Here is a 25,140-nt window from a genome sequence, read left to right as displayed (position 1 = left end):
CATTCAGGACCCAGACAATAAAATGGCCAACCTGTCCTGGCTGCTGCTGCTTTTCATGGATGATGCAGTATTTCTCTGTCTTTCTTCCTTAGGGCTTTAAAAAATTTCCCCAGTCTTGATACTACTAAGCCTCTAGCTGTGAGGATGGCTACATGTAGATGGTCCCTGCTACAGTCCTAACTATGCCTTCTCCTTCTCCAAATGATGATTATTTATTGTGCACAAAAATTCCTTTAATCAATCTAGCCTGTATGTTCAATTATCTTAGCCATAATATATTATTACTACATAGCAGATGTATAGAATTAGGTACTTCAGCTTCTTGAAACCTTGTTTTTACCTTTTAAACATCTGGAAATATTTGAATAACACAGTAAATCAAAGCAACTTTATTGAAGTATAGTTGACCCACAATAATACATTCATTTCAAGTGTATACTATAGTGATTTAACAAACTTATACATTATGCTACACAAGTGTAGCTAATAATACATTCATTTCAAGTGTATACTATAGTGATTTAACAAACTTATACATTATGCTACACAAGTGTAGCTACCATCTGGCACCATACAACACTGTTAAAATACCATTGGCTATATTCCCTGTGCTGTACCTTTTATTACTGTGACTTACTCATTTCATAGCTGGAAGCCTGGATTTTCCACTCCCTTTGACCCATTTTGCCCATTCTTCTACTGCCCTTTCCTCTGGGAACCATCGGTTTTGGGTTTGTTTCTGCTTTTTATTTGTTTTGCTTTATAGAGTCTACATATAAGTGAAATCATGTGATATCTCTGACTTATTTTACTTAGCATAATACCCTCTAGGTCCATTCATGTTGTTGCAAGTGGCAAGATCTCATTTTTTATGGCTAATATTTGTGTGTGTGTGTGTGTGTGTGTGTGTGTGTGTGTGTGTGTACACCACGTCTTCTTTATCCATTCATTTATTGATGGACACCTGGTTTTTTTCCATATCTTGGTTATTGTAAATAATGCTACAGTAAACAGAGGGATGCATGTATCCTTTTGAGTTAGTGTTTTCATTTTCTTTGGGTAAATACCCAGTGGTGGAATGACTGGGTCATCTGGTATTCCTATTTTTAATTTTCTGAGGACCCTCCATATGGTTTTCCACAGTAGCTGCATTCCCACCAACAGTGCACTAGAGTTTCTCTTTCTCCACATCCTCACCATCACTTGTTATTTCTTTTTGATTCTAGCCATTCTGTGAGGTGCTGTCACATTGTGGTTTTGGGTTGCATTTCCTTGATGATTAGTGATGTTGAGCATCTTTTCATGTGTCTTTTGGCCACTTGTAAGTCTTTGGAAAAATGTTTATTCAGGTCCTCTGCTCATTCTTAAATTGAATTATTTGAGATTTTTGGTGTTGAGTTGCAGGAGTTCTTCACATATTTTGGATATTAACCCCTTATAGGAAATATCGTTTGCAATAAATATCTTCTCCCATTTTGTAGGTTGTTTTTTGGTTGATGGTTTCCTTCATTGTACAAAAGATTTTATTTTGGTGTAGCCCAAGTAGTTCAATCAAGCCACAATATTTCCTTTTTTTTTTTTTTTTAACATTTATTTATTTTTGAGAGAGCATGAGCAGGGGAGGGGCAGAGAGAGAAGGAGACACAGAATCCAAAGCAGGCTCCAGGCTCCTAGCTGTCAGCACAGAGCCCAACGCAGGGCTCAAACCCACAAACTATGAGATTATGACCTGAGCCAAAGTTGGATGCTTAATTAACTGAAGAGCCACCCAGGCGTCCCAAGCTACAATATTTCTTAAACTAACAAATGCTTGTCCTTCACAGTAGAAGCAGAACAATTTAGTTCACCAGTTTCTCATTATTGTTCTGTTTATTTGCCTATGAAGATCAATGGATTGAAGACCTTGCTTCACAAAAGAAATGCAACTTCTAGGGAGAAGGCTTACTCCTGGCAACAAATCACTCAGTTGCTGTTCAGGGCCTTGTAATTGTCTAGAAGCCCCTTTGGAGTTTCTAGGTATTCAGATGGGAATTGGATTCTTCCTTCCGTATAGAAGAATCAGCAGAGACTGACCATTCTGCTCTTCCCCCGATTTGTATGTATGGAGGCCACCCCTTTCAAGAGCAACTCGTGTGAACATAGGGAGCTAAGCAACAGGGCCCTTCAGACAAGTCTTACAGCGTTGATTACCAGAAAGCAAAGTCTGGCAGTTTCACTTCTGTTTGTTACAGTGGGGGCCATGGTACCTTCCCCAAAATGCACTGTTCCTAGTGTGCTGGGTTTGTGTTTGATTCTTATGGTTGTTGCCTACTCCCCTTATCCCAGTGGTCTTCCCTAAAGTCTCTGGTCTATGTTGAACTCTTCTTCCCTGCCAAAGGGTCCTAGGACTTCAGTGGCTACATGGCTCAAGCTATGTCCACTGAGGACTTTTTCTGGCTGTGGTTCTCCAGCACTTCCAAGGAAAACTCAAGGAACACTTTTGAAAACCTCTAATTTGCTTCATATCAGGGTTGTAAACTCAAATTTTTCTAGGGATTAAGGAAGTGTGGGGAATGGAAAATGTGGAAGATACTAGAATGGGTGGGAATGTTGCAGACTGCAAGGTTCACCCTCCATGGAAAAGGGGAGCTGATACTGAGCTCCAACAGACTTTTATGGCCCAGCTTCCAGACCCTCCAGCTTTTCAAGAGCGTCCAGCAGCCAGATTTTCTGAGCAGGATCCCAATTTAAAGCTGCAGAGACACCATGTTGGTCAAGTAAAACATGGTAGATGGACTCCGCTCCTTTGCTCATTAGCTGATAATCTCTGTGATTGTGTTTCCCACTGGCCCTAAATTGTCTTTTCTGTATTCCTCGCCTTGGCCTGAGGCATTGATTCACTTTCTCTCTCGAGTGGAAAATTTTGAGTGCACCAAGCAGAAAAACCAATTTGTACTAGTTGAAACAACAAGGAATCTTGTTGGCAATCCTGGAAATTCACACTTAAAGTGAGCATCATGTTTGGTAATCTGGAGACACAGATTCTATTTCCCTGTGACTATTTTTGCTCTGCCCTGTTGGATTCATCCTCAGCCTGGTTTTAGCATGGCTACAACAGTTCCAGGCCTCCACACCTTTGTATAACAACAACCAGAGGGAAGAGAAAGTGTCTTCCTGAAGCTCTCTCAGGAGAGTGAACAAGAGCCATCCCAGAAACTCCAGTTTTTCCTCATGTCTCATTGGCCTAGACTGGGTCATGTGTCCTTTCATGAACCAATCAGACAAGAGGGGTGGGATTCAAGCCAAGCTTGATCCCTGGAGTTAGGGGTGAGTTATAGTTTGCTGAAGCTCAGGGACTTTGCATGTAGTTGTGTGCATGTATGTTATTCGCGTGTATGCATGTACATACCTAAACAAAATCTGGGTTCTATTAGGAATGACAAAGTGGTGTATGGATGCTGGACAACTAACCAATGGCATCTATAATGCGGTTTGTATTTTATAAAACTGTCCAGGCCTGGTGTTGTGGTGGATAATCCAGTGCCCTTTTCTGCCAGTGTCTCAATTCAAGGAATCAGGGTACTTGATACTGACTGCCCCTAAATTCTTATATTGTTTCTTCTGTGTCTGCTTAGAGAATGGCAGCAGATAGTTGAATTGAGTTCCTCCAATATCTTGGGCATAGGTGTTGGATCAGGGTTTGACATCCTTACAAACAATGTTTCTGAGTCAATTTTTAAAAATCTGTAACATGGGGAGAATATTAGTTGCCTCAGTGGGTTGTCAGGATATTAAGTGCAAAGTAAGTAACATAGTTCTTGGTGTATGATAAATGTTCAAGGAATAGTTAATTATCATGATATTTATTTCATCCCTAAAGGTAGCTGTTCTAACTCTACACCTTGATTTGTAGCAATACATTGGGTAGTTTTGGACCGGTACTCTTCTCCTCATGTAACCAGTGTCTAAACGGTAGCAAAAATGTCTTGCTTTGGAGTTTTAGGAATTAGGGATTGAAATATGCCATGCTTTTTCACTGAAGGCAAGCCATGGCTGATTTAAGCCAATTGAGTTCTCTTGCTCTTCTTCTTTAAGCACAAATATTTTGTTTTTGCTTCAGTGGAACTAGGGAGTCGAAGTAAATGCACCATCAGCAATTAGTTGCAAGAGGAGTTAAGCAACAAAATTGAGTTCAATTAGTTGCAAAAGGAATTAAGTAACAGAACTGGGTTCTTTGTCTCTGTTCACTTTTTCTTTGCCAAGAGGCCAATGCTGGGAGGCAAATACTATTACTCTCACTTTCTTTGTATCTAAAAGGATCTATGAAATCGGATACAAAGATTTAAAATTCAGATAATTCTTAATATTTCTGGTAATGACCTCTTACTGGGGTATAGTGCTTTGCAGTTTGCAAACTGCTTTCACATCTTACAAACCAGATCTTAAAATCCGTGAAATTATAAATTGTTTTGCTCACGATCTCTAATCCCTGTCCCAGTGTCTTGCATAATGGATATTTAACAAATACATAAATGAGTCTCAAATCCACCCCAATGGATTACTCTGAAAGTTACTATTATTTCTCTTTTACACAAGAAGAAACGAAGTCTCAGATTTCATGATTTGCTTAAGGTCAGCCAGTTGGTAAGTGGTGGAAACAGACTCTAACATAGTGGCCTGTTCTTTCCTTCCAGTACATACTTTGGGGTGGGGAGGAGAGATGGGTTTTTTGAAAAGTAGGTTAGTTTGGGATTACAAAAATTAGGTTCCTTTTCAGGCTATGGGAGAGGGTCCTGAGTGAATGTGATATTATTGCAAAAAATTCAGGGATCAATACACACTCCAAGAATTGTCACAAAATAGGCAGAGGAGGTGGAGAGAGGACCCAGACCCCTTTCTTTACACATTGAGGCTTCTGGAGTAAAGAAAGCCCAAACAGAACCCAGAACCTGGTGGCAGTTTAGATCTGAGCATCTCAAACTCTGTGGTGAGACCAGTACTAGATTTTGTTTCTTCAATCTGTTTTGGACTAATGCTTGTTAAAACAAACAAACCCAAAAACACACACAATGAGGGTCGCCCGGGTGGCTCAGTTGGTTGAGCGTCCAACTTTGGCTCGGGTCATGATCTCATGGTTCATGAGTTCAAGCCCCACATTGGGCTCTGTGCTGACAGTTCAGAGCCTGGAGCCTGCTTCAGATTTTGTGTCTCCCTCTCTCTCTGCTCCTCCTCCACTTGCGCTGTCTCTCTCTCTCTCAAAAATAAACTTTAAAACACACACACACGCAATGAAAATAAAGTACTCTTAATTTCTGCATTTATTTCATGCAGAACCAGTAACAAAGAGTTTACAATCTTACACGATCCATAGACCATATCTTGACTAGCATTGGTTTAGATTTAAAAAAAAAAATTTAATGTTTATTTTTGACAGAGAGAGAGAGAGAGAGAGACAGAGCATGAGCGGGGGAGGGGCAGAGAGAGAGGGAGACACAGAATCTGAAGCAGGTTCCAGGCTCTGAGCTGTCAGCACAGAGCCCGATGTGGGGCTCAAACTCAGACTGCGAGATCATGACCTGAGCCGAAGTCAGACACTCAACCGACTGAGCCACTCAGGGGCCCCGGTTTAGATTTTTAACACATTAAAAAAAATGACAACGGAAAAAAAAATTATAATTATATTCATGATATTTTAAGTACAGTATATGTAAATCAATTCACCATGTACTGCAGGTGGTGAGAACCAGTATTGGGACATAAGTTTAAATGTGTGTGATAAATACATTCTTTTTTTTTCCAATGCTGTTAGTGCATTTCTGAGACTGTATAACCTCATTTAGAGACAACATCCAAAGTCTGTACTTAAGGCACTTTCTTAAAGCACGGATCACACACTTACATGTCCTAATGTTTTTCTTCTGTCCTGTTGTGATAAAACACAATTAGGTAATAGTTCTAAAGAATTTATATTAGCTGTTTGATCCCCCCCCCATTTAGTTGATATTGAACGTACAGCTGCTATCTTGTGGGAGAATAAAAATTTTGACATTAAAAGGAAGTCCTTCTACTTGAAATTCTTGACAATCACTTCTCCACATAGACCTTGAAGAATTTTGGGGAGAGTTGGCTAATTCTGCTGTTTGTGGAATCTCCAGTGCGGGGACTTTAGTGTCTTCCCGAGGCCCACCGTTAGTTCCTAGACCCCAGGTTTTCCATGAGAAAAAGCAATGCCTCATTTAGTCATTCGATAACCTCCAGCGTGCCAGGCACTGGCTTAGGCAGCATGTCAGGGTGGTGAACAGTGGCTTATATGTCCAGGAAGCTCAGGAGGAAGCAAGTGGATTCCAGAGAATCAATTCCAGAGAATTCCAGAAGTTGGGGCTGGGAACAGAACGAGTGTTCACCCCAAGGCCCTTCCTTGCTGTGAGGTGTGTGGAACTGGCAGCTGGACCCGCTCACACAGCTGACCCTGAATAGGCTCCTCTGACCCTTGGCACTGGGCCGGGTGGTCTTTTATTTAGTGTGAGAACTGGGCTTCATGCACAGAAATGATAATAAGAGGAAGTTAAATGCCTTAAGAACACTGTCCAGATTTCCAGGCAGAGCAGAGCAGAACATGAGGCTGTAAGCTGGCTTTCTTGGCAAGAGGCAGCGACACAGAGCATCTCAAGATGACGAGGCTGGCTTGTAGCCTGCAGATGCAGAGGCAGTGTTTGTTCTTAAGAATGGAAAACACTTTCATTTTTGTGACTTGAGGAGTAGACCATTCTCAAGGGGAAACTGGGCTTTGTTTTCTGGTGACGTCTGGAGACCGGTACAATTTTTGCACTTCTCACACATGGGGGAAATTCCCCTGGACCAATGCTTCCCAAACTTGAATGAACATGTGAATAACCAGGGGATCTTGCTAAAATGCATGTTCACTTCAGTTGGTCCGGAACTGTGCTTGAGATTGTGGTTCCAACCAGCTCCCTCCCAGGTGATGCTGAGGCCACTGCTCTGCAGGATTGCTGGTCTGTGGGCAGTGCTCCCAGGGACAGGGGCCTGGTGGCCTGGAAGCATGGAAACTGGCCTCCCCTGCTTTTGTGGAAGATCTTGATTTCTGTTTCAGCCACATTTGTGAATTTCAGTCAACACATAGTCTACAATGGCATTTCCTTTTCTCAAGGGTCTTACGTAGTATGAGAGTATGTATTGGTTGATGTGTTCAGTCATTTAAAAAAAAAATCTCTGTTGCACTTTTGAGTACATCTTCAGGGCAAAATGCTAGCTGCCAGGCCCAATCAAATTCTGCTTAATCCCACATCATTGCAAAGCATTGCTTTGACCCACATATCGTGTGTGTCTCACATATGGTGGGGGCAGGCCACCATAGCAAATCTGAATGCAGAGAGCTTAGCAATCCCATCATAAAATGATAGACTCATGTTGTGTTCGGTGATTTGATTTTTCAGCAGCCTCTTAACTATGGATGCATTACAGAGTAAATCTGTAAAAGGAACTAAATCCATCGATTATGTTCTGGGCATTAGATTCAGCAGTCATCAGGCATAGCTTGTCATTTGAGCCTCCTGGGTTAAACACAATTAGAGAAATCTAAAAACAAATTCCATTTTGATGCTTTGTCCCTCTTTGAGCTACATCAGATGGTTTCCTCTTCTAAAGGAAGTAAAGGCTCAGAGTTTATTCAAAATTAAACTGAAGGTAATTTCAGGAGAATGGGGCTTCATATCATATTATGTACGTATATGCCGCAGTCCTTTATTCAACGCAGCGCATCCCAGATCAGTGAGTGGCTTTTTCATCAACTTCCTGAACTGATGATGGTAGTTTCTAATGAAAAGATAATCGTGTAACAGATCAATCTGATCTTCCAAAATTATTTTTAGTAGCTTAGAAGAGTAGCTCACTTAATATCTCTAATTTCTTCATTTATTTTTATAGTTCACATTCCACCCCTAAAATATTCCACGGGTCTGTCAGTGACTTTGATTGAAGCAGAAATTAATCTTATCAAATATCCTGATGAGGGCTTGGAAGAGTCTTTGCTATTAACAGGGTTTTGTGGTAATGGTATACATCTTAATCCGATTTGGCTGACAAAGCTCTCACTTCTAGAATTTTAGAAGGAAAAATAATCTAACCAACTCATTTTGCCCATGTGAAACAGCTGCAAAGCTTGCCTAAGGTCCCTTGGGTCACTTGGAATCCCAGTATGCCCTCCCCTCTCCCCCGCCATCTCCCACAGTGCCTTTCCTTTCCTTATGGATGTGATGCGTTGGCTTTGAGGCCTGAAACAGCAGGTTTCCCACCTTTCCTAGTAGGAGGGAGGGTGTTCCATCTGATACAGTTCACCGTAATCCTGCACCATCCAGACTGTGCCTTCTAGCAGAGTTGCAGTATATTCACTAGTGTTCCAGGGAGACAAATTGGTGTTGTGGGAGTCCAGATTCTATAACCAGGTGGCCTGGGGCAATTCCTACCTTCCTCTGTATGGGTTGTGGGACTCTGGGAAAGCTGCTGAGCCTCTCACTACCTCCGTTTCTTAAGACATAATATGAGGACCTTCCTCATAGGATCATTTTAAGGCCTGGATGAGTGACTACCTACAGAGCAATTACTGAAAACGTTCAGGTGCATTGTGTGTGGGTTTGTGAACTCTGGGTCTTCACTAGGTACTGAGTTGTTAAAGCAGTGTTCTGAGTCATAAATAGCTTTAGAAAAATCAAATGGCCTATAAAAGAATAAAATAGAACATACGCATTTCATTGATGCAGGGTATTGTTTTGTGTCTCTTTGGCTCTCTTTTTAGCGTTCCTTTGGTTGTGTGTGTGTGTGTGTGTGTGTGTGTGTGTGTGTGTGTGTGTGTTTAATCATTCACAGCCTTAAAAAGGCTGTGGATTGTAGTTAAAGGAGTTTGGGAATCCCTACTCCAGGGACTGGAGTGAGTTAATCCAGTCTCTAAGGACAGACCTATGGTGTGAATGAGGCACATTTTAGACATGAATGTACAAGGTGAGCTCTAGTTGAAACTTAAATGTGCTTCTTTTGCAGAGGGAGACCAAAGGGCAGTTTCTTATTGACCACATCTGCAATTACTACAGCTTGCTGGAGAAGGACTATTTTGGCATTCGTTATGTGGACCCAGAGAAGCAGCGGGTAAGAGCCAACCTCTGTCTGAACCCATTGTGGGGAGTGATTCAGGCTGTGGGTGAGCAAAGAGGTTCCTCTCAGAGAAGTCATGGTGTATACTTGTTCTCATGGTTATTGACCACATAAGACCGACAAGCCTGGTGTGTGTGTGTGTGAGTGGAAGAGTTTGGCACTATTCCCACTGGACTGGGTAGGACAGGAGAAAGGAAAACTTAGACCTTTCCAGAAAGCTATTCCCACCCAGTTCCTGTGTCTTTGAGAAGGTTTGACAAACATTGGTTTCAGACAGTGATGACATAAAATCTTATTGTGGAGAAAATCTACTTCTCACTGTAAAAAGCTATTGATAGAGAGGGGAACAGGAGAGGGACTGCTTAATGGGTAAAAAGTTTTCTTTTGGGGTGATGAAAATGTTTGGAACTTGATATAGGTGGTGTTTACATGACATTGTGAATGTACTAAAATGGTCAATTTTATGTTATGTGAATTTCGTTTCAATTTTTAAAAAAGCTTTTGGCAGATGAAAGGGTTAAGATACTTTGAAAGCTGCTCTTTGAATACCACTAAATTTGACAACCCCCACTGTATCCTTGTTCCTGGATATGCCTATCCTTCTTGGTATCTGTTGATTTTGTAAGAGAAAGTAGGGGAGTCTGGCCTTTTGAGCTGGGTACTGCACCAGCACATATATATTTATGACATACGTTGGATTCAGTGATACCTGTCCTTCACATCCAAAAGGTCTCAGGAATCTCCATCCTGGGCCACCACTTGGGGTTTCCCATTCCTGCAACCCTCCTGTGGGCCCCAGCTATGGATTATAAGGCCCTGTACCTGCTCTGATATCTGCTTTTTATCCCCCACTGCCAAGCAGGGGTCAGCTGGGTGGTGGTCTGGGATGGGGGAACAGGTCCTCTTTGCCTTCTTTAATTTGCTCTCCTCCTATTGGTGTCCCCGGTCATCTTTCTCTACCTTGTTCCCTCCCCACAGTCTTCGTTTCATATTTACTGACCCAACACAATAAGGAGAGGCTTATAGAGTGTATTTTTGTAAAGGAAGAGGCTGTCTAAGGAATAGATTAGATTTTGTTCTGAAACATGGGGAATCATTTCCAGTAGGACCTAATCTTCTGTAAACACATACAATGCAGTGGCTCAGAAAGAGATTTTGCTTTCCTGTAGCACATGCAGGAACTCTTTAACGGGCCATTTACCTGAGAGGAAGGTAGCAGGATACTGGTGAGGACGGAGCGCTGACATGAGGTCACGGAGGGGATTCATATGGCATTTCCTACTGTTAGCAGTGGTTCCCAGACCTGGCTCTGTAACAAAATCACCTTAGGGGTTTACTAACAATACTTAGTATGGACCCTATTCTAGACCTCCTGAATCAGAATACCTGAGGCTGGGACCAGGAACATATATTTTAACACATCCTGATTCTACATTTGATGTAGCCATCCCAGCTTTGGTCTTCAGACTGGTATTGGGGACCATGGCATAAAGATATTCATAGACATAGCTTCTTGTGGCTTATGAAGATATAACCTTTTATGGAGAGAGAAACAGATTCAAAGATATTGTGGCTTGCCCAAGGTCCTATAGCTAGCTAGTAAGTGATGGAGTGAGTGTTGAGTTTAGGATTATGGTTCAAACCCTAATCCCTGCAGGTCAAGTAGACTCTGTGGATTATATTAGCCATCTAATCACCACTGAATATAGATTATTTTTGTGTAAAATTCTATCAACTCTAGAAACCTGCCCTGCGGAAGTAATTCTAGCAGCCATTAGTTGAGCAAGTCTCTAGTCTTCTCCACAACATTATAAGGGAGGGGAAAACTGAGGTGCAGAGAGGGTCAGTGGCTTGCCTAAGGCTACATGACTAGTAATTAATGGTGGAAGGATGGTATTTGAACCCACATTCTTTCCACTCCTCTTCCAAGTGAAAAACTGAAACATAGCCTAGACCAGGGATTTGTAAACTTTTTCTGTAAAGGACCAAATAGAAAATATTTTCACTTTTGTGACCCATACAACCTCTGTCATAATTTTTCAATTATTTTATTCTAGTGGAAAGCAGCCATAGACAATACCTAAATTAATGGATGTAACTGTGTTCTTCTAAAACTTTTTTCCAATAAAAGTATTTTATAAATAGGCAATTTGCCATAGTTTGCTGACCCTTGGCCTAGATAATACCTGGAAACCACTTAAGTGCATAAGCTGTTTTCATTTCTCTTGATTCATTGGGAAGATATTAGATAACCTAATAAGAGAAGTCTTTAGAATTGGAATCAGATGTTTGTATGAACTCATAGTTTAAAAAAATACAGAAACATAGATGGGCATGTGGGATAGTATGCATATGTATATATTTCCAAGTTCTGTTTTCTGAGATGTCCTAGAGGCAATGACCCCATATTAGCAATGAGCACACTTATCCTCTAGATCTTGGTTTCTAAACATCACTTTCTAATAAAAGGAACAAGGACTCCTTGAAGAAATGGCTGATTCTAGGGCTGAGGCAGGGAAATCACAAGATGAGCCTGGAGCATGTTGTGGTGCCTGGAAGTAAGGAACTGCAAAAAAAATAAATAAATAAAAGGTCACTAGAAAGGCACAGAGTGAACCTGAAAGAACTGCCAGTGACCCAAACTGGAAAATGGGAGTGCAAAATAAATAACGATAGTATTGGATTATAATCCATTAAATAAAATACCCATGAGTCTTAATGGTATAAATAATTGAATAAATAAAAGGGGAGAAGTAGCTCTTCCTTACAGAAGAATTCCAATTAATAAATGTAGAAGGAATGAGAGAAATAGAAAACTACCGTTACAACATCACCGTGATTGTTGTGGGCAAGATTCATTGATGAAAGCTAAAATTAGTGGGCAGAAGTTTGAGAAGAAACAAGATATTTGTATAGTCTCTAAGTGCCCTTTCCCCAAGATACTTTTTAATTGCAAAGGGGAAAAGCCTAACTTTATAGTGGAGAAACCTGGCAGGCACGACTTTAATGAGGCCATCAAGGTTAACATCACCAGTAAGAGGACCTACCAACATCATCGACACCCTGATTATCCTGCACTGAGAAGGGCACATTGTTTCTGTAGTATTCTTCCCAGTAATGCATAACTTTGTTCAAATCTTTAGGAAAACTAGGAAAAACTGAAGTGAGAGAGACATTCTTCAAAACAATTTACCTATATTCTTCACAAGCATTGAGGCCATGAAAGACCAGGAAAGACTGGGGAACTCTCTAATCTAAGAGAGACACGTCAACTAAGGCAATGTGGGATTCTCAGCAAAGTCCAGCTGTGGGAAAACTGGTGAACTCCAGATGAAGTCTGTAGTTCAGTTAATAGCATTGTGTTCATCTTAGTTTCTTCATGTTGATAATTGTACTATGGTTATATAAGATGTTAACATTAGGGGAAGAACATGGTTATACTACTCTTGTACCTTTTTTCATGTGTACAATTGTGTTTTTTTAAGGTAAAAAAAAGTGGTTAGGTTGATGTGTTTCATTGTTCTTTATATTTTGACTTGGCTTAGCTTAATTTTTAGCGTCTAGATTTGGGTAGTATATTAGCGGAAAAAATGTGGGCCACACTCAAAACAAAATAGTCTTATCTGATGTATCCACTAAATTTGCTTAGAGGGCTGCTTCAATAGTTTTTCTCCTTATGCACCATACGACTGTTAGAGCCTTTTGATTCTGAAGATTCAGTGTGAGTCTAGCTTCCACTTGGGTTGCAAAGTAGTTGCGGCACAGAACTGGATGGATTTTGTACTCAGAAAGATGTGAATTAAATCCCACCTCTGCTGGTCAGTCAGCTGTGTGATCTTGACCAAGTTATTGAGGCTTTGAGTCCCTACCTGATTGTTAAAACAGATAACAATACCTACATGTAGGGTTGATACGGGAATTAGAGATAAAGCATGCAGATGTTTAACAAATGGTAGATACTGAGTACATGGTGTGTGTTATTTTTTATGGTGATTATTATAATTATTCTTTGGCTGGGTCTAAGTGAGGCACTTGTATGAGGTTGTAAGAGGAAATACAACCACGATTAACAAGTCTAAGATCTATATATGTCAAAAACTTCTTTTAAAGGCAGGATGGCCATTATTATGATCTTTGGGGAGAGAAGGGGGAAAATGAGCCTTGGATAATTAGAAAAATGGGCTCAGAGGCACAAAGACCTGCTGATATGGGAGTTTTAAGCAGAGATTAATTGACCAGCATTGGTGGTTTTATCAGGTCGTGTACTTTTTCCTCAGCGGAAAATAAAACCCAGTGAATTATTTGGATAGAAAGCTGGTCAACACAGAAAATCAAGTTAGTTAGAAAAGCTGAAGTGGAACTTACCTTTGCTATGGGAGTTGGTGGTTTGCCTACAACTCTTCACAACTTGATTTACAGTAAACCATTGTGGAATATTAAATATTTAGCACTATTACATTTGGAACACCATATGTTTGACAAGATGTCTCATGCCCCGTATGCTCTGAGAGTGATGAGGACTGAGTCAGTAAATGATGACTATCTTTTGCTATTTTAATGACAGGGCTCAGAATTTCCATTATTTTAAAAATTTGATGTAGGGAGGGGTAGATTGAATACCAGTCGGTAAAAATCCCCTCCGCTTTCCCCCGTATTGTTCTTCTCAAGAACTCCTATAATCTCAGTTGCCTGAGATTAGGGAAAAGTTACGTGATTATTCCTTTCATTTCACTGATGGAGAAAGCTGGGCTTAGAAGTTTAGAAGTCTTAGAAGGAAGAATTCTAGAAGGAAAAAGTAGTACTTGGCTTAAGTCCAGGCATTTTTTTCTTCAAAGTAACTTATTCTTTCCACTGCTTCTCAGGTGTTTGGGTAACTTCTCTGTGGAAAGCTGAAGTTTTGAAATAGTTGGATTTCATAACTCTGTTTTTCTATGGCTATGGTTTGGGATGTCCATTGTCCTAGATTTCCCTTCTGCCGTTTCCCCTTTCCCAAACCCAGCTAGGGGGAAGTCACCCCCCAGTGTTTTAGAACTGAGGAAGTACCCCCTCCCCCACCAGCCCAGTCAGAGGAGGACTTCTTCCAGGACTAGGTTGTAGTGTTGGTTTACGGTCTGCAGGCAGATTGGGCCCAGTGCTTTTGATTTTAACTTCCCTATATCTAAGCATCTGTTTAACCCACCTGCATCAGTATCATTGACTGTTCTAACTTCAGGGCCATTCTGATTCATCCTCAAAGACCACAAATTCCCTTTAGAAATTGACACCTTTGGGACAATCTCCTCCACCATTCTGTGTTTGGGCATTGTAGGTCATGTGGCCACCGGATATACTTTCTGATTGGATGACCTGGGATATCATAAATGGAAAGACATGCCTTCTTTATGCAGATATAATTAGAGCCCTGGCGTTTTTATGTTGGTAGCCTGAAAGAACTAGTGAACCTATCAATGAGTTTTATTAATAATTAGAAAAGACCTTTTCTACGTTAGGGCAGTTTGCTTTTTCTAGAGGCACCTTTGGGGAGGATCTAGAATAGAATAAAAAAAAAAAATCCCAATGATTTTAGGTTTCACTCTGGGGATGGTGCCAGGAAGCCAGACAGCATTATGTCCCATCAGCTGCTGCTGCCTTTGAAAGGCTGCTTCCTGCTCTTGGGGATAATTGTCCCACAGATGCTTGTAACTAGGATCAAGAGTGGTACCTAAGATTTAGGGCAGCCCTGCACTGGAGAAGGTTTGTACTGCTGCTTTAGGTCACTGGTCATGAATTTGTCCGCTTTTGTTTTTAAAGTCTCAGGGGTGGGGCGCCTGGGTGGCTCAGTTGGTTGAGTGTCCGACTTCAGCCCAGGTCATGATCTTGTGGTCCGTGGGTTCGAGCCCCGCATCGGGCTCTGTGCTGACAGCTCGGAGCCCGGAGCCTGTTTCAGATTCTGTGTCTCCCTCTCTCTCTCTGACCCTCCCCTGTTCATGCTCTGTCTCTCTCTCTCTCAAAAATAAATAAACATTTAAAAAAAATTAAAAAAAAATAAAGTCTCAGGGGTATTAAAACTCAAGACCATTTGGATGCCTATTTGGGGAGAAGGTATGAACAAGTAACTTGGCTTTATGGGAAAGGACTTAGAGCATTCACGTTACAGGAAACATAGCAGTATCTTAACAGCTTGAAAACTGGATATTTTGGGGCGCCTGGGTGGCTCAGTCAGTTGAGCGACCGACTTCGGCTCAGGTCATGATCTCATAGTCCATGAGTTCGAGCCCCGCGTTGGGCTCTGTGCTGACAGCTCGGAGCCTGGAGCCTGTTTCAGATTCTGTGTCTCCCTCTCTCTCTCCCCCTCCCCTGTTCATGCTCTGTCTCTCTCTGTCTCAAAAATAAATAAACGTTAAAAAAATTAAAAAAAAAAGAAAACTGGATATTTTGTGTAGTGTTTCAATTGTGGCCCAAGGTATTAACTTGACAGATTTAGGGAAATTGTCATATTCCTCCAGCAGAAAGCAGAACTTGGTGTTTAACTAAAATGGTTGCTCATAATAGACACTGTCTACACTGGATGTCCTCTCCTAGGAAGGGATGAGGATGCCTGATAAAGACAGGTTGCAATCTGTAAGTCATTTAGGTAACTGGGATGTCATAATTTTAGTAGAGGGAGGAGCAAGCACACGAACTGGTTATCTTGTCTGGGCCAATTGGCAGACACAGGAATAAGTGTGGTGAAAAGTGCCATTTTATTCTTATCTGAGTTGGGAAAAACCAGGAGGATATCCAAGGTGACTCAGTCCTCCTCCTTGGTGGTGGGAACCTCCTGGGCTTGGTTCAGAAGAGGGCACAAATCAATTAGGTTGATGAGGTTTAAGTTCCTTCCATTAGAGAAGCTCTCACTGGACTTCCAGAAGGCAAGAACATCAGAACTGATGGGAAACCAGCAGGTTTGGAAGTTTCAAATAGCTCTAGAGAACATTTTTAAGTCAAGCTGAGAAGAAGACTAGAATGTAACTATGATGTATAACTTGGAGAAATAAAAGCAGTATAGGTTAGGAAATGACGATTTGAGCAGATGTTTATTTCTTCATGTATGCTCAAGAAAATGTCATTTAAAGGTTGAACTGTAATTGTGTTCTGTCCACGGAGAGGAATAATGAGGAGTGCCTTAGCTTGGGCTGCGAGAAGAAAACACCTGCTTATGCACGGCAATTAGTTCTTGCAGTTCTGGAGGCTGGAAGTCCAAGTTCAAGATGCTGACAGATTTGGTTCCCGGTGAGAACTGTCTTCCTGGCTTGCAGAGTGCTGCCTTTTGCCTGTGTGCACACTTGGGTGGGGGGTGGGGAGAGCATGCAGGTGTTCTGGTCTATCTTCCTAATCTTATAAGGACACTAATCCCATCATGTGGTTCTACCCTCATGACTTCTTCTAAACCTTATTACCTTCAAAGTTAATGCTTCCAAATACTATCTCATTGGGGATTAGAGCTTCAATGTGTGAATTTGGTAGGGGTGGGGAGGACAAACATTCAGTCTACAACAAGGAGTAAGAGTTCTAGTTCTCCACTGCTGTGTAACAAGTCTCCTCAAACACTCAGGGGCTTAAAGGAACACAATTTTATATATGCCAGGATTTGGGGGGTCAGAAATTTGAGCAGGGCTCAACTAGATGTTTCTTCTGTTCCACATGGTGTTGACTGGGCTCAGTCAGTGGTATTCAGCAAGTGGCTGAACTATTCTGGAGGGCAGGGGGCCCAAGGTCCTTTCATTCATATGCCTGGAACCTTGATGGGGGTGGCTAGAAGGTGGGGCTTGAGGGCCCCCTCCCTCTGCATGTGGTTTTGGGCTTCTCCACAGAGCCTGTCCATCTGGATGTTTGAGTTTCTTACAGAGCCCTTTTGAGTTCCAAGTACAGGTAGAGTCACTTACGAAATAAACTGTATGAAGAAGGTTTGGGGAAGAAGTGGTAAGTTTTGGACATGTTGAGTTTGGGATACTGTGAGATGATGAGGTAGAGTTGTCCAGTCTATAGTTGTGAACCTGGATCTGAAGCTTAATGAAGAGGTTTAGGCCACAGATGGATATTTTGGAGCACGTGAGGTTTTCATTACCTCAAAACCCTGAGGAGAGACTGCAGAGCTGAGGGAAAATAGAGAATAAGAGGAGAATCTGAAGGCTAAAGAACATCCATTAAAAAAAAAAAAAAAAAAAAAAAAAAAGGATGTCCAGAAGGAGAAGCCAGTAGAGACCAACCAGGAACATTTAGAGCAGAAATAATAGAATGAGGAGAGGGAGACCTTCTGGAAACAAGGGTAGCTGGTCGACTTAATATAAGGAGAACGGGCTCCAGTGTTAAACATCAAGAAGGAAGGAGTAGGGGGGACATTATTGCTCAAGATCTAAGAGCTTTTATACCAGGAAGGCCGGGTTAAGTCCTGACTCTGCCTGTTGCTGATTGTATGACTTTAAGCAGCCTCTTTAACCTATGCCTCAATTTCTTTATCTGTAAAATGGGGACACTAATGGTACCTATGCCACAGGGCTGTTATTTAAGTGCATTAGTCCATGTTACCAACATGTAACAGATCTTTTACTACATGCTTTAAAGAGTTTGAAAGCTTCGTGTGTTTGGCAGCTAGAAGATTTTTTTTAATTTTATTTTTTTAGAGAGAGAGCATGAGTGGGGGTGGGCAGAAAGAGAGGGAGACAGAGGATCTGTAGCAGGCTCTGCGCTGACAGCAGCAAGCCCTAAGTGGGGCTCGAACTCATGACCCACGAGATTATGGCCTGAGCTGAAGTCAGACACTCAACTGGCCACTCAGGTGCCCCTCTCCTTTTTCTTTCTTTTTTTTTAAGTTTTTATTTATTTTTGAGACAGAGAGAGACAGCATGAGCAGAGGAGGGGCAGAAAGAGGGGGAGATACAGAATCTGAAGTGGGCTCCAGGCTCTGAGCTGTCAGCACAGAGCCTGACGCGGGGCTCGAGCTCATGGCGTGTGGGATCATGACCTGAGCCGAAGTCAGATGCTCAACCAACTGAGCCACCCAGGCGCCTCTGGCAGCTCGAAGATCTTTGACCTTAGAACAGTTTGATGACGATGTGAAATATCTATGGCTAGACAGCAAGTGTTACGTGGTGACGAATTCCACTGCTTGAAGGAATCCCATCGTTTCTTCTATAATTGCATTTTGGTGTCTTAGTGTACTTTAAAATAAACAGCAGTTTGTGTTAATGTTAAACAGTTGATATTTTTACAACCTCTGTTGCATTTTCAGAGTACTACTGTTTTTTCCTTGAAGTATACATTAAGGATTTCTTGGATGTAGAGCAGGGCTTGGCACACAAGGGTCAGGATGGCCCTCATTTGTTTAGTAAATTTTTATGGGGACACAGCTATTTCTATTCATTTATGTATTGTTTATGGCTGCTTTTGTGTTCTGATGACAGAGTTGAGTAGTCCTGACAGACCATATGGGCCACAAAACCTAAAATATTTATGCTGTCTAGTCCTTTATGAAAAGAAAATGGTGCTGGTGCTTTCTTAGGCTTGCTGTTTCCACCTCTGTTTCCCATGGTGTTTCTTCTCCCAGCTGTTACTTCTATTTTGCTCATCCCTGAGAACCCAGAATGCAAGAGCAGTTATGGTTGAAGAAATACATTACACTGAAGCAGTGAAGGTTTTCTTGCGTAGGTTGATTTCCAGAAGGGCAACAACTCGTGAGTGTGCCTGGTCTATAGACATTTTTGCTGTCGTTGGCATTGTGTTGTAGATTTCACTGAAACTGGAGTGGAAACCATTGGTTACTGGTAGCTAAATAGCTGGGGGCTAGCTCTAACTGGGCCATCCAGAACACTGTTGAGGTTGAGTGCATTCAGATGGCATTCTTTTTCCCCCTGCAGAGGCCAGAGGGTCTAGAAATGGCATAAATTGGCTAGATAATGCAGGGAGACTGAGTTACTCTAGGGCTTTGTCCAGGTGAGATGTGAGAATCAGGCCATCTTTTCAGGGCTGTGATGGGAATTGGTCAGATTTTGGATCTGGTTACTCCTGAGGGGAAAGGCAATCTCCTGTTTGGGAGATTCATTCATTCTTATTTAAAGCCCCATTGGTTATTTAACACATTTCTCTGGGCTATAGATTATTCTGGTTTAGGGCATCAAGGGTTTTGAGAAAGATAACAGAGAGGTGTGTAATTTATTCTGTGAATCAATTTCAACAGAAGCCCAACATTTGAAGATAACCAAGTGTGTTACATTGTTTACTTTTGGGAGTTCTGTTTTTTTTCTCCCTGGCTTAGCAGCTACCAAATTAAAAATCAATCTACTTAGTCACAAATCACCACCCCACACCCACCTTCCCCCCCCCCCCCAACTTCTCCTAAAGAAGCCAAAATTGGAAAGTATAAAAGAAATGCACCACTTCTATGATGGGGTAGAGAAAAATGATCTCTTAGGGCTAAGTGCAGCTGGGCCTTGCAAAATTAAAGAGATAACATTTATTGGCAATATTCTCATCCTTCAGGTTCATAGAATATGGAATGTGAGAACTGAAGGAATCTTAGGGTTCCTGGAATCTGTCCCCCCCCCAAGACCACAGAGAAGGGAATGGGGACATAGAAGGGTTATTCAGCACTCTGCTTTTCACCCCTTTTGTGGGGCTTCCTTTGACTTTTCTTTGCATCAAGCTGCTATCAATCAAAATAAATTTGTTCTAAGAGGTGGCTTCAAATGTGGTCAAGCTGGATTGTCGAGACTGAAACCTTTGTCAAACTGGGACCTCTCATGGGGGATATACAGGTTACCGGGGTTCAAGCCTGAGGCAAAAGGAATAAAACCTTCAAAGGAAGAATTTTAAATACCATGGTGGGAGGGCAGTTTTGGGCAGGGAGTTAGGGAAGTGTGTTGCCTCTGGATCCCAGAAGTGGATCCTGAGATAAAAATTCCAGTTTTGTTAGGCATTGTTCCCAGGAAGAAAGACTTGTGGGAGATTGGAGGGATTGGGACAGGGAAGGGAAGGAGGTCCCACAAGCGTGTGATGTTGAGCAAAGTCGTGTGGCATGTAACCTGGGCTGAAAGCCAAAGAGGAGCTCTGGAAGAGTGGTAGGTTGTGCCTTAGGGTTGTCCCGACCAAGGGGTGAAGGAGCAGAGGTATTTATCCTTGGATACCTGTCACTTCTTAACCTGTCAGTTAACAGATGAGTGGGGAGGCTCGTTCTTCACCCTGCCTTGGATTCCAGTAACCTGAAGGCAGCCTTCCTAAAAAGGGTCAGGGTGCTATATAACCAAGGAGAAAATGGCATCGAGGGGATCTGAGCAGAGCCCTGGTGTTATCTCTGCAGATAAATTCCTGATACCTTCAGATCACACTGAGGGAACGCATCCTCCGATTGCTCTTACTTCTTAAGCTCCTTAGGTAGAATTAATAGTTGGGTCTTAGCCTCTTTAGTCTTTGGAATTCTTATTCTAAGTGAGAGTTCAGGAACTGAAGTTTTCAACTATTGTAAACTAGCCACAAATTCAGAGATTTGGCTGGCAGGCTTTTCTTTCTACCTCTCTTAGGGAACTTCAGTTTTCAGCAAGGAAACAGACTTAAAAAAACAAAAACAAAAACTAGCATATTTCCCAAGTGGCAATTGAAAGGAAGATAGAATGTTCTGAGCCTTATTTCTAATTACCAAGCACACAGCATCATGGTTACTTTCTCACAGGTGTGTGATCCACCTGTACATATAGTAACAGCGGGAGTTGTTGGTGTGGTCTAGACTCAGCTTCATTGCCCAACTCTAAAAGGAAGAAGGAAAAAAGGTAGGAGAATTACCCTTCACATAGAGCAAGAGGCAGGTGGGGAGGGAGTGTGGGAGGAAGAGAGTAGCCGAGGTGGGCTCACCAGAGAGGGGCCGTTGCACCAACTTGGGAGTGTCTCTGAGTGAACTCACAGAAGATGAGAACAGCTGGTGTTTTCTGAGCCTTCACTATGCTCCAAGTTCTGTTCTCAGAACTTCTTAATGAATTAACCTACTTCAACCTCATGATGCTGCTGTAAGGGAAGAAACAGAGGAAGTGGCCAAGCTGGGATTTGAACCCAGGCTGGCTTCTGAGCTGGACCAATGCTGGGGGCTCAGCTGGACCTGGCATCTGCCTGTTGTGGATGAAATTCTTCTTGAGTCTAAATTACATAGAATCCACCTTTTAACCTCTGAGTAGAGCTAAGCTTCCTTTTTAAAAAATTGACTTTTAATTATTCATGTAATGCATGAATACATGTAAAAAGTATGTTAAAACATCAGATAAAACAGAAGTCATGGTTTCTTTTGAGCAACACCCCTAAATTCCTGTTACTTCCCTGTTATCCAGCCTCACTGGTATCAGTTCAGTGTGTATCATTTCAGGTCTTTAAAAATACATAGAGATGCTTATTATGTATTCTTTGGAAATATATGGTAGTTTAGTGTAGTTTTTACTTGGAAAACACATCAGTTCTATGATACCAATAGTTCAAAGGTTCTCAAACATTGTTGATTTATGGCTCTGTCAGTATTTTAGTAATTATTTCATGGTGCCCTTGGTAAAAAGAATATCTAACAGTGCTATCTGATAAGAGCGAGAGCCAACCAATTTAGTATTTATGTGCTAACAACTTAGTGACATTTAAAATGTGAAATACATGAAAATAGTATTTTCAGTTCATTCTTAACCACAATTACTTACGAACAGGATGTGTGTACCTGTTGGGCGCCCCATGGCTCCTCAGACTCTGGGATCGGATCCAATATTACCACGTTCATTGCCTCTCTCACACCTATTTTAGCACAGTACTTGCTTTTTATCACAGAAATCGCTAAAAACCCAGCTTTTCAAAAAGTATGATATCAAAAGGAATGTAGCATGATCTAATGTTGGAACCGGGAACTTCCTTGAGCTTATAGTTGGCACACTGGGTGTCTGACAGATGTCTAGAATGGCTGCTTTTCCCTGGAGTGTTTCAGTGTATGAATTGGGAACTATGGCCATAGTTCTGAATTCAGTGTTTGCATCTTGCAGCGTGCTTTAGAGATCTAACCATGTTAACACATAAAGATCTACCTCCTATAAAACACTGCAGAATCCGGAATATGAACAGATTACGATTTGCTTACCATTTTCCTGATGATGGCCATTAACATTCTAATACTTTATAATTGTAGTATTATAATTATGCAGTGAGAATCCTTGTTATGTTCCTCTATGTTCACATGGACAAATTGCGGGATAAAGGAATTGCTGGGCCATAGGCCAGTCAGATATTTAGATTTTAATAGATACTAGAGATTGACCCTTTCTGAAGAAATGATTTCCTATAATCCCTTGACACATGACTACTGCTGGCTTATTTTTCTTAGGGCTCTACACCCCGTGACTGTACTGTTGCATAAGGATCATTGTCCTGGAAGAATATTTAGTGGTCACACTGTAGACATAGGTAATTAAGACACACAAGGTTTGGGGTGCCTGGGTGGCTCAGTCAGTTAAGCATCCTCCTTTGGCTTGGGTCATGATCTCACAGCTCATGGGTCTGAGCCCTGACAGCTCAGAGCTTGGAGCCTTCTTTGGATTCTGTGTCTCCCTCTGTCTCTGCCCTCCCCACTCATTCTCTCTCTCTCTCTCTCTCTCTCTCTCTCTCTCTCTCTCTCTCTGTCTCTCTGTCTCTCTCTCAAAAGTAAACATAAAAAAAAACCAAGATACACAAGGTTTGAGAGGCAAGCATGGGGTATGAATAGGCCAAGAGGAGAAGGAAGGTCAGAACCCATCAGAAACTTCAGGGTGTATTTTGTAGGACAATAAGGAAGCCAGTTAATTTTGAGTAAATTTATTTCAGGGCACGGATGGCAAATACCTTGCAGATGTACCTTAAATATTCCCTACCCCTCCATGGCAGACATAGCCAATCCATCATGGTACTCATTCTCACTGAGCCTTGAAACCCTCTTCGCAGCCCTGGGAGATTGCCACTGACTAACTAGTATGGGCACATAAAGTGAAATGTACCTGTCCTCCCTGGAGGCAGAGAGGAAGAAGAGCGGCAGGTAGAAGTTTGGCAGAGAAGAGCTAAGGAGTTCACAGGATGCCAAGCAAGGAGAATTCAGAAAGTGTACTTCAGTCTTTGTGACTGGTGATTCTCCTCTGTGAAACAATAGCAGTAGGTATTGATCTCCGTAGGTATTTGTTTTCTTGCCTTAGTTCTAAATTACCCTATTTATTTCTAGAAAATAATTTAATCATCAGAAGCCCCTTTTATTATCCTCCTCCATGGGATGTGGTCTACCAATTAAACTGTACTTAAGTATCCTCAGGATCCGCAAACAAGCATTTATTGATATTTTTCACCTGCCAGGCACTGTGTAAATGTCTTATGTTTATTCACTTTTTATTAACTTCTAAAATCCTTACAACAACACTACAAGGTAGGTTCTATTGCTATTCCCGTATTATAGTTGTGGAAACTGAGAGAGAGGTAAAACACTTGGGGCCACTTACTAGCTGTATAACTTTGTGCGATCAATATATTTCCCACTGTTCATTTATAACTGTGTAAATGCCAAGCGTCACTTCTGATTAGAAACGGGTAACCAAGGGGCGCCTGGGTGGCTCAGTAGGTCGATCGTCCAACTTCAGCTCAGGTCACGAGTTCACGGTTCGTGGGTTTGAGCCCCGCGTCGGATTCTGTGCTGACAGCTCAGAGCCTGGAGCCTGCTTCTGGTTCTGTGCCTCCCACTCTCTCTGCCCTTCCCCAACCCATGCTGTTTCTCTCTCTCTCTCTCTCTCTCTCTCTCTCTCTCTCTCTCTCTCTCTCTGTCTCTCTCTTTCTCTCAAAAATAAACATTAAAAAAATTAAGAAAAAACGAAAAAGAAACACATAACCAAAAGTAGAATGGTGGTTTCCAGGGGCCTGGAGAGAGGGGACTGGGGAGTGACTGTTTCCTAGGACTACAGTTTCAGTTTTACAAGATGAAAGCGCTCTAGAGGTGAGTGGTGGTGGTTTCCCACCATTATGAATGTATTTAATACCACTGAACTGTACCCTTGAAAATAGTTAGGATGGTGAATTTGATGTGTATTTTACCACAATTAAAAAAAATGAAAAAAGGAGATAAACAGCATTTTCAAGATGAACTGACAGAATTTTGATCAGAAGCAAAGAAACTTGCTCTTTCAGTTTGTGCGATACATCAGAGGTAAAGGCACGGTTTTGTGTCAAACTCTTCACGATGCTGATGTAGTTAAAAGACCCCTAGCCTTGTTTTTGAAGGTTGCAGAGCTCTGACACCCTGGATTGGAAACTATTGATTTGACTGCTCAATTTTTCAGCTCCTGGGGAAAGAAGTGATATTTGTTGAGGAGACTAATATGTTTTAGAGCAAACTGATCTGTTGGGAGGCAGAATGGCCAAGGTTAAGGGCCTGTGCTCTGGAATCCCGCTGTGCACTGCCTCACCATTTGTTCTCTGGGTGACCTTAGGCTAGTTGTTTAATGTTCTGAGCTCCTTGATTTCACATCTGTAAATGGGGTGGTAGTGATGACCCATGGAATTGCTTAGAGTAACACCTGACATTTAGGAAGCCCTCAACCAATGCTAGTGCTTATTAAACTTCATGGTTGTGTATGGATATCAAACGGTAGGGACAATACAGAACTTTGAGGCTTGCTGGATGGCACAAATGGGGTGTAAGCCTCAACTCATGGTGAGCATCCTCTTTTGTCTCTAGTATTGAGCGTGGGGGATGCCCGGGAAGTGTGGGCTCTCTGATCTCCCGATGGATACCAGTGGCACTCCTCGTAGTGTCTTTATAAACTGCAGATGTACAGAGTGACGCTTCTTGACATTTCCCAAGTGGCTTCAGGGACACCCTGGTTAGTGATCTCAAAAGTCACCTGGCTCTTAGCATGTTGAAGTGACCTCCACACGTGGTGTGGAATGAGCCAGCCACTGGGCCCAGAATGGTATCGGCTTTGAATGCCTGTCACTAACACCATTCTGAGCTAC

At 41.9% G+C, this 25,140-nt stretch overlaps 1 protein-coding gene across 3 annotated transcripts in view; it reads left to right on the top strand.

Moving 5' to 3' along the window:
* Nucleotides 1-25,140, top strand: part of FRMD3 (FERM domain containing 3) — a 313,991-nt gene that overhangs the window by 140,810 nt on the left and 148,041 nt on the right. For all 3 annotated transcript variants that reach the window (XM_019815813.3, XM_006939122.5, XM_045043767.1), the window contains exon 2: nt 9,034-9,138. In XM_019815813.3, coding sequence (XP_019671372.2) covers nt 9,034-9,138 — 105 coding nt within the window. The remainder of the gene's footprint in view (nt 1-9,033; nt 9,139-25,140) is intronic.

This window comes from Felis catus, chromosome D4 (assembly GCF_018350175.1).
Source record: "Felis catus isolate Fca126 chromosome D4, F.catus_Fca126_mat1.0, whole genome shotgun sequence".
In the NCBI taxonomy this organism is placed as follows: Eukaryota; Metazoa; Chordata; class Mammalia; order Carnivora; family Felidae; genus Felis; species Felis catus.
The sequence above is the reverse complement of the archived record's forward strand: the minus strand, read 5'-3'. Positions and strand labels throughout refer to the sequence as shown.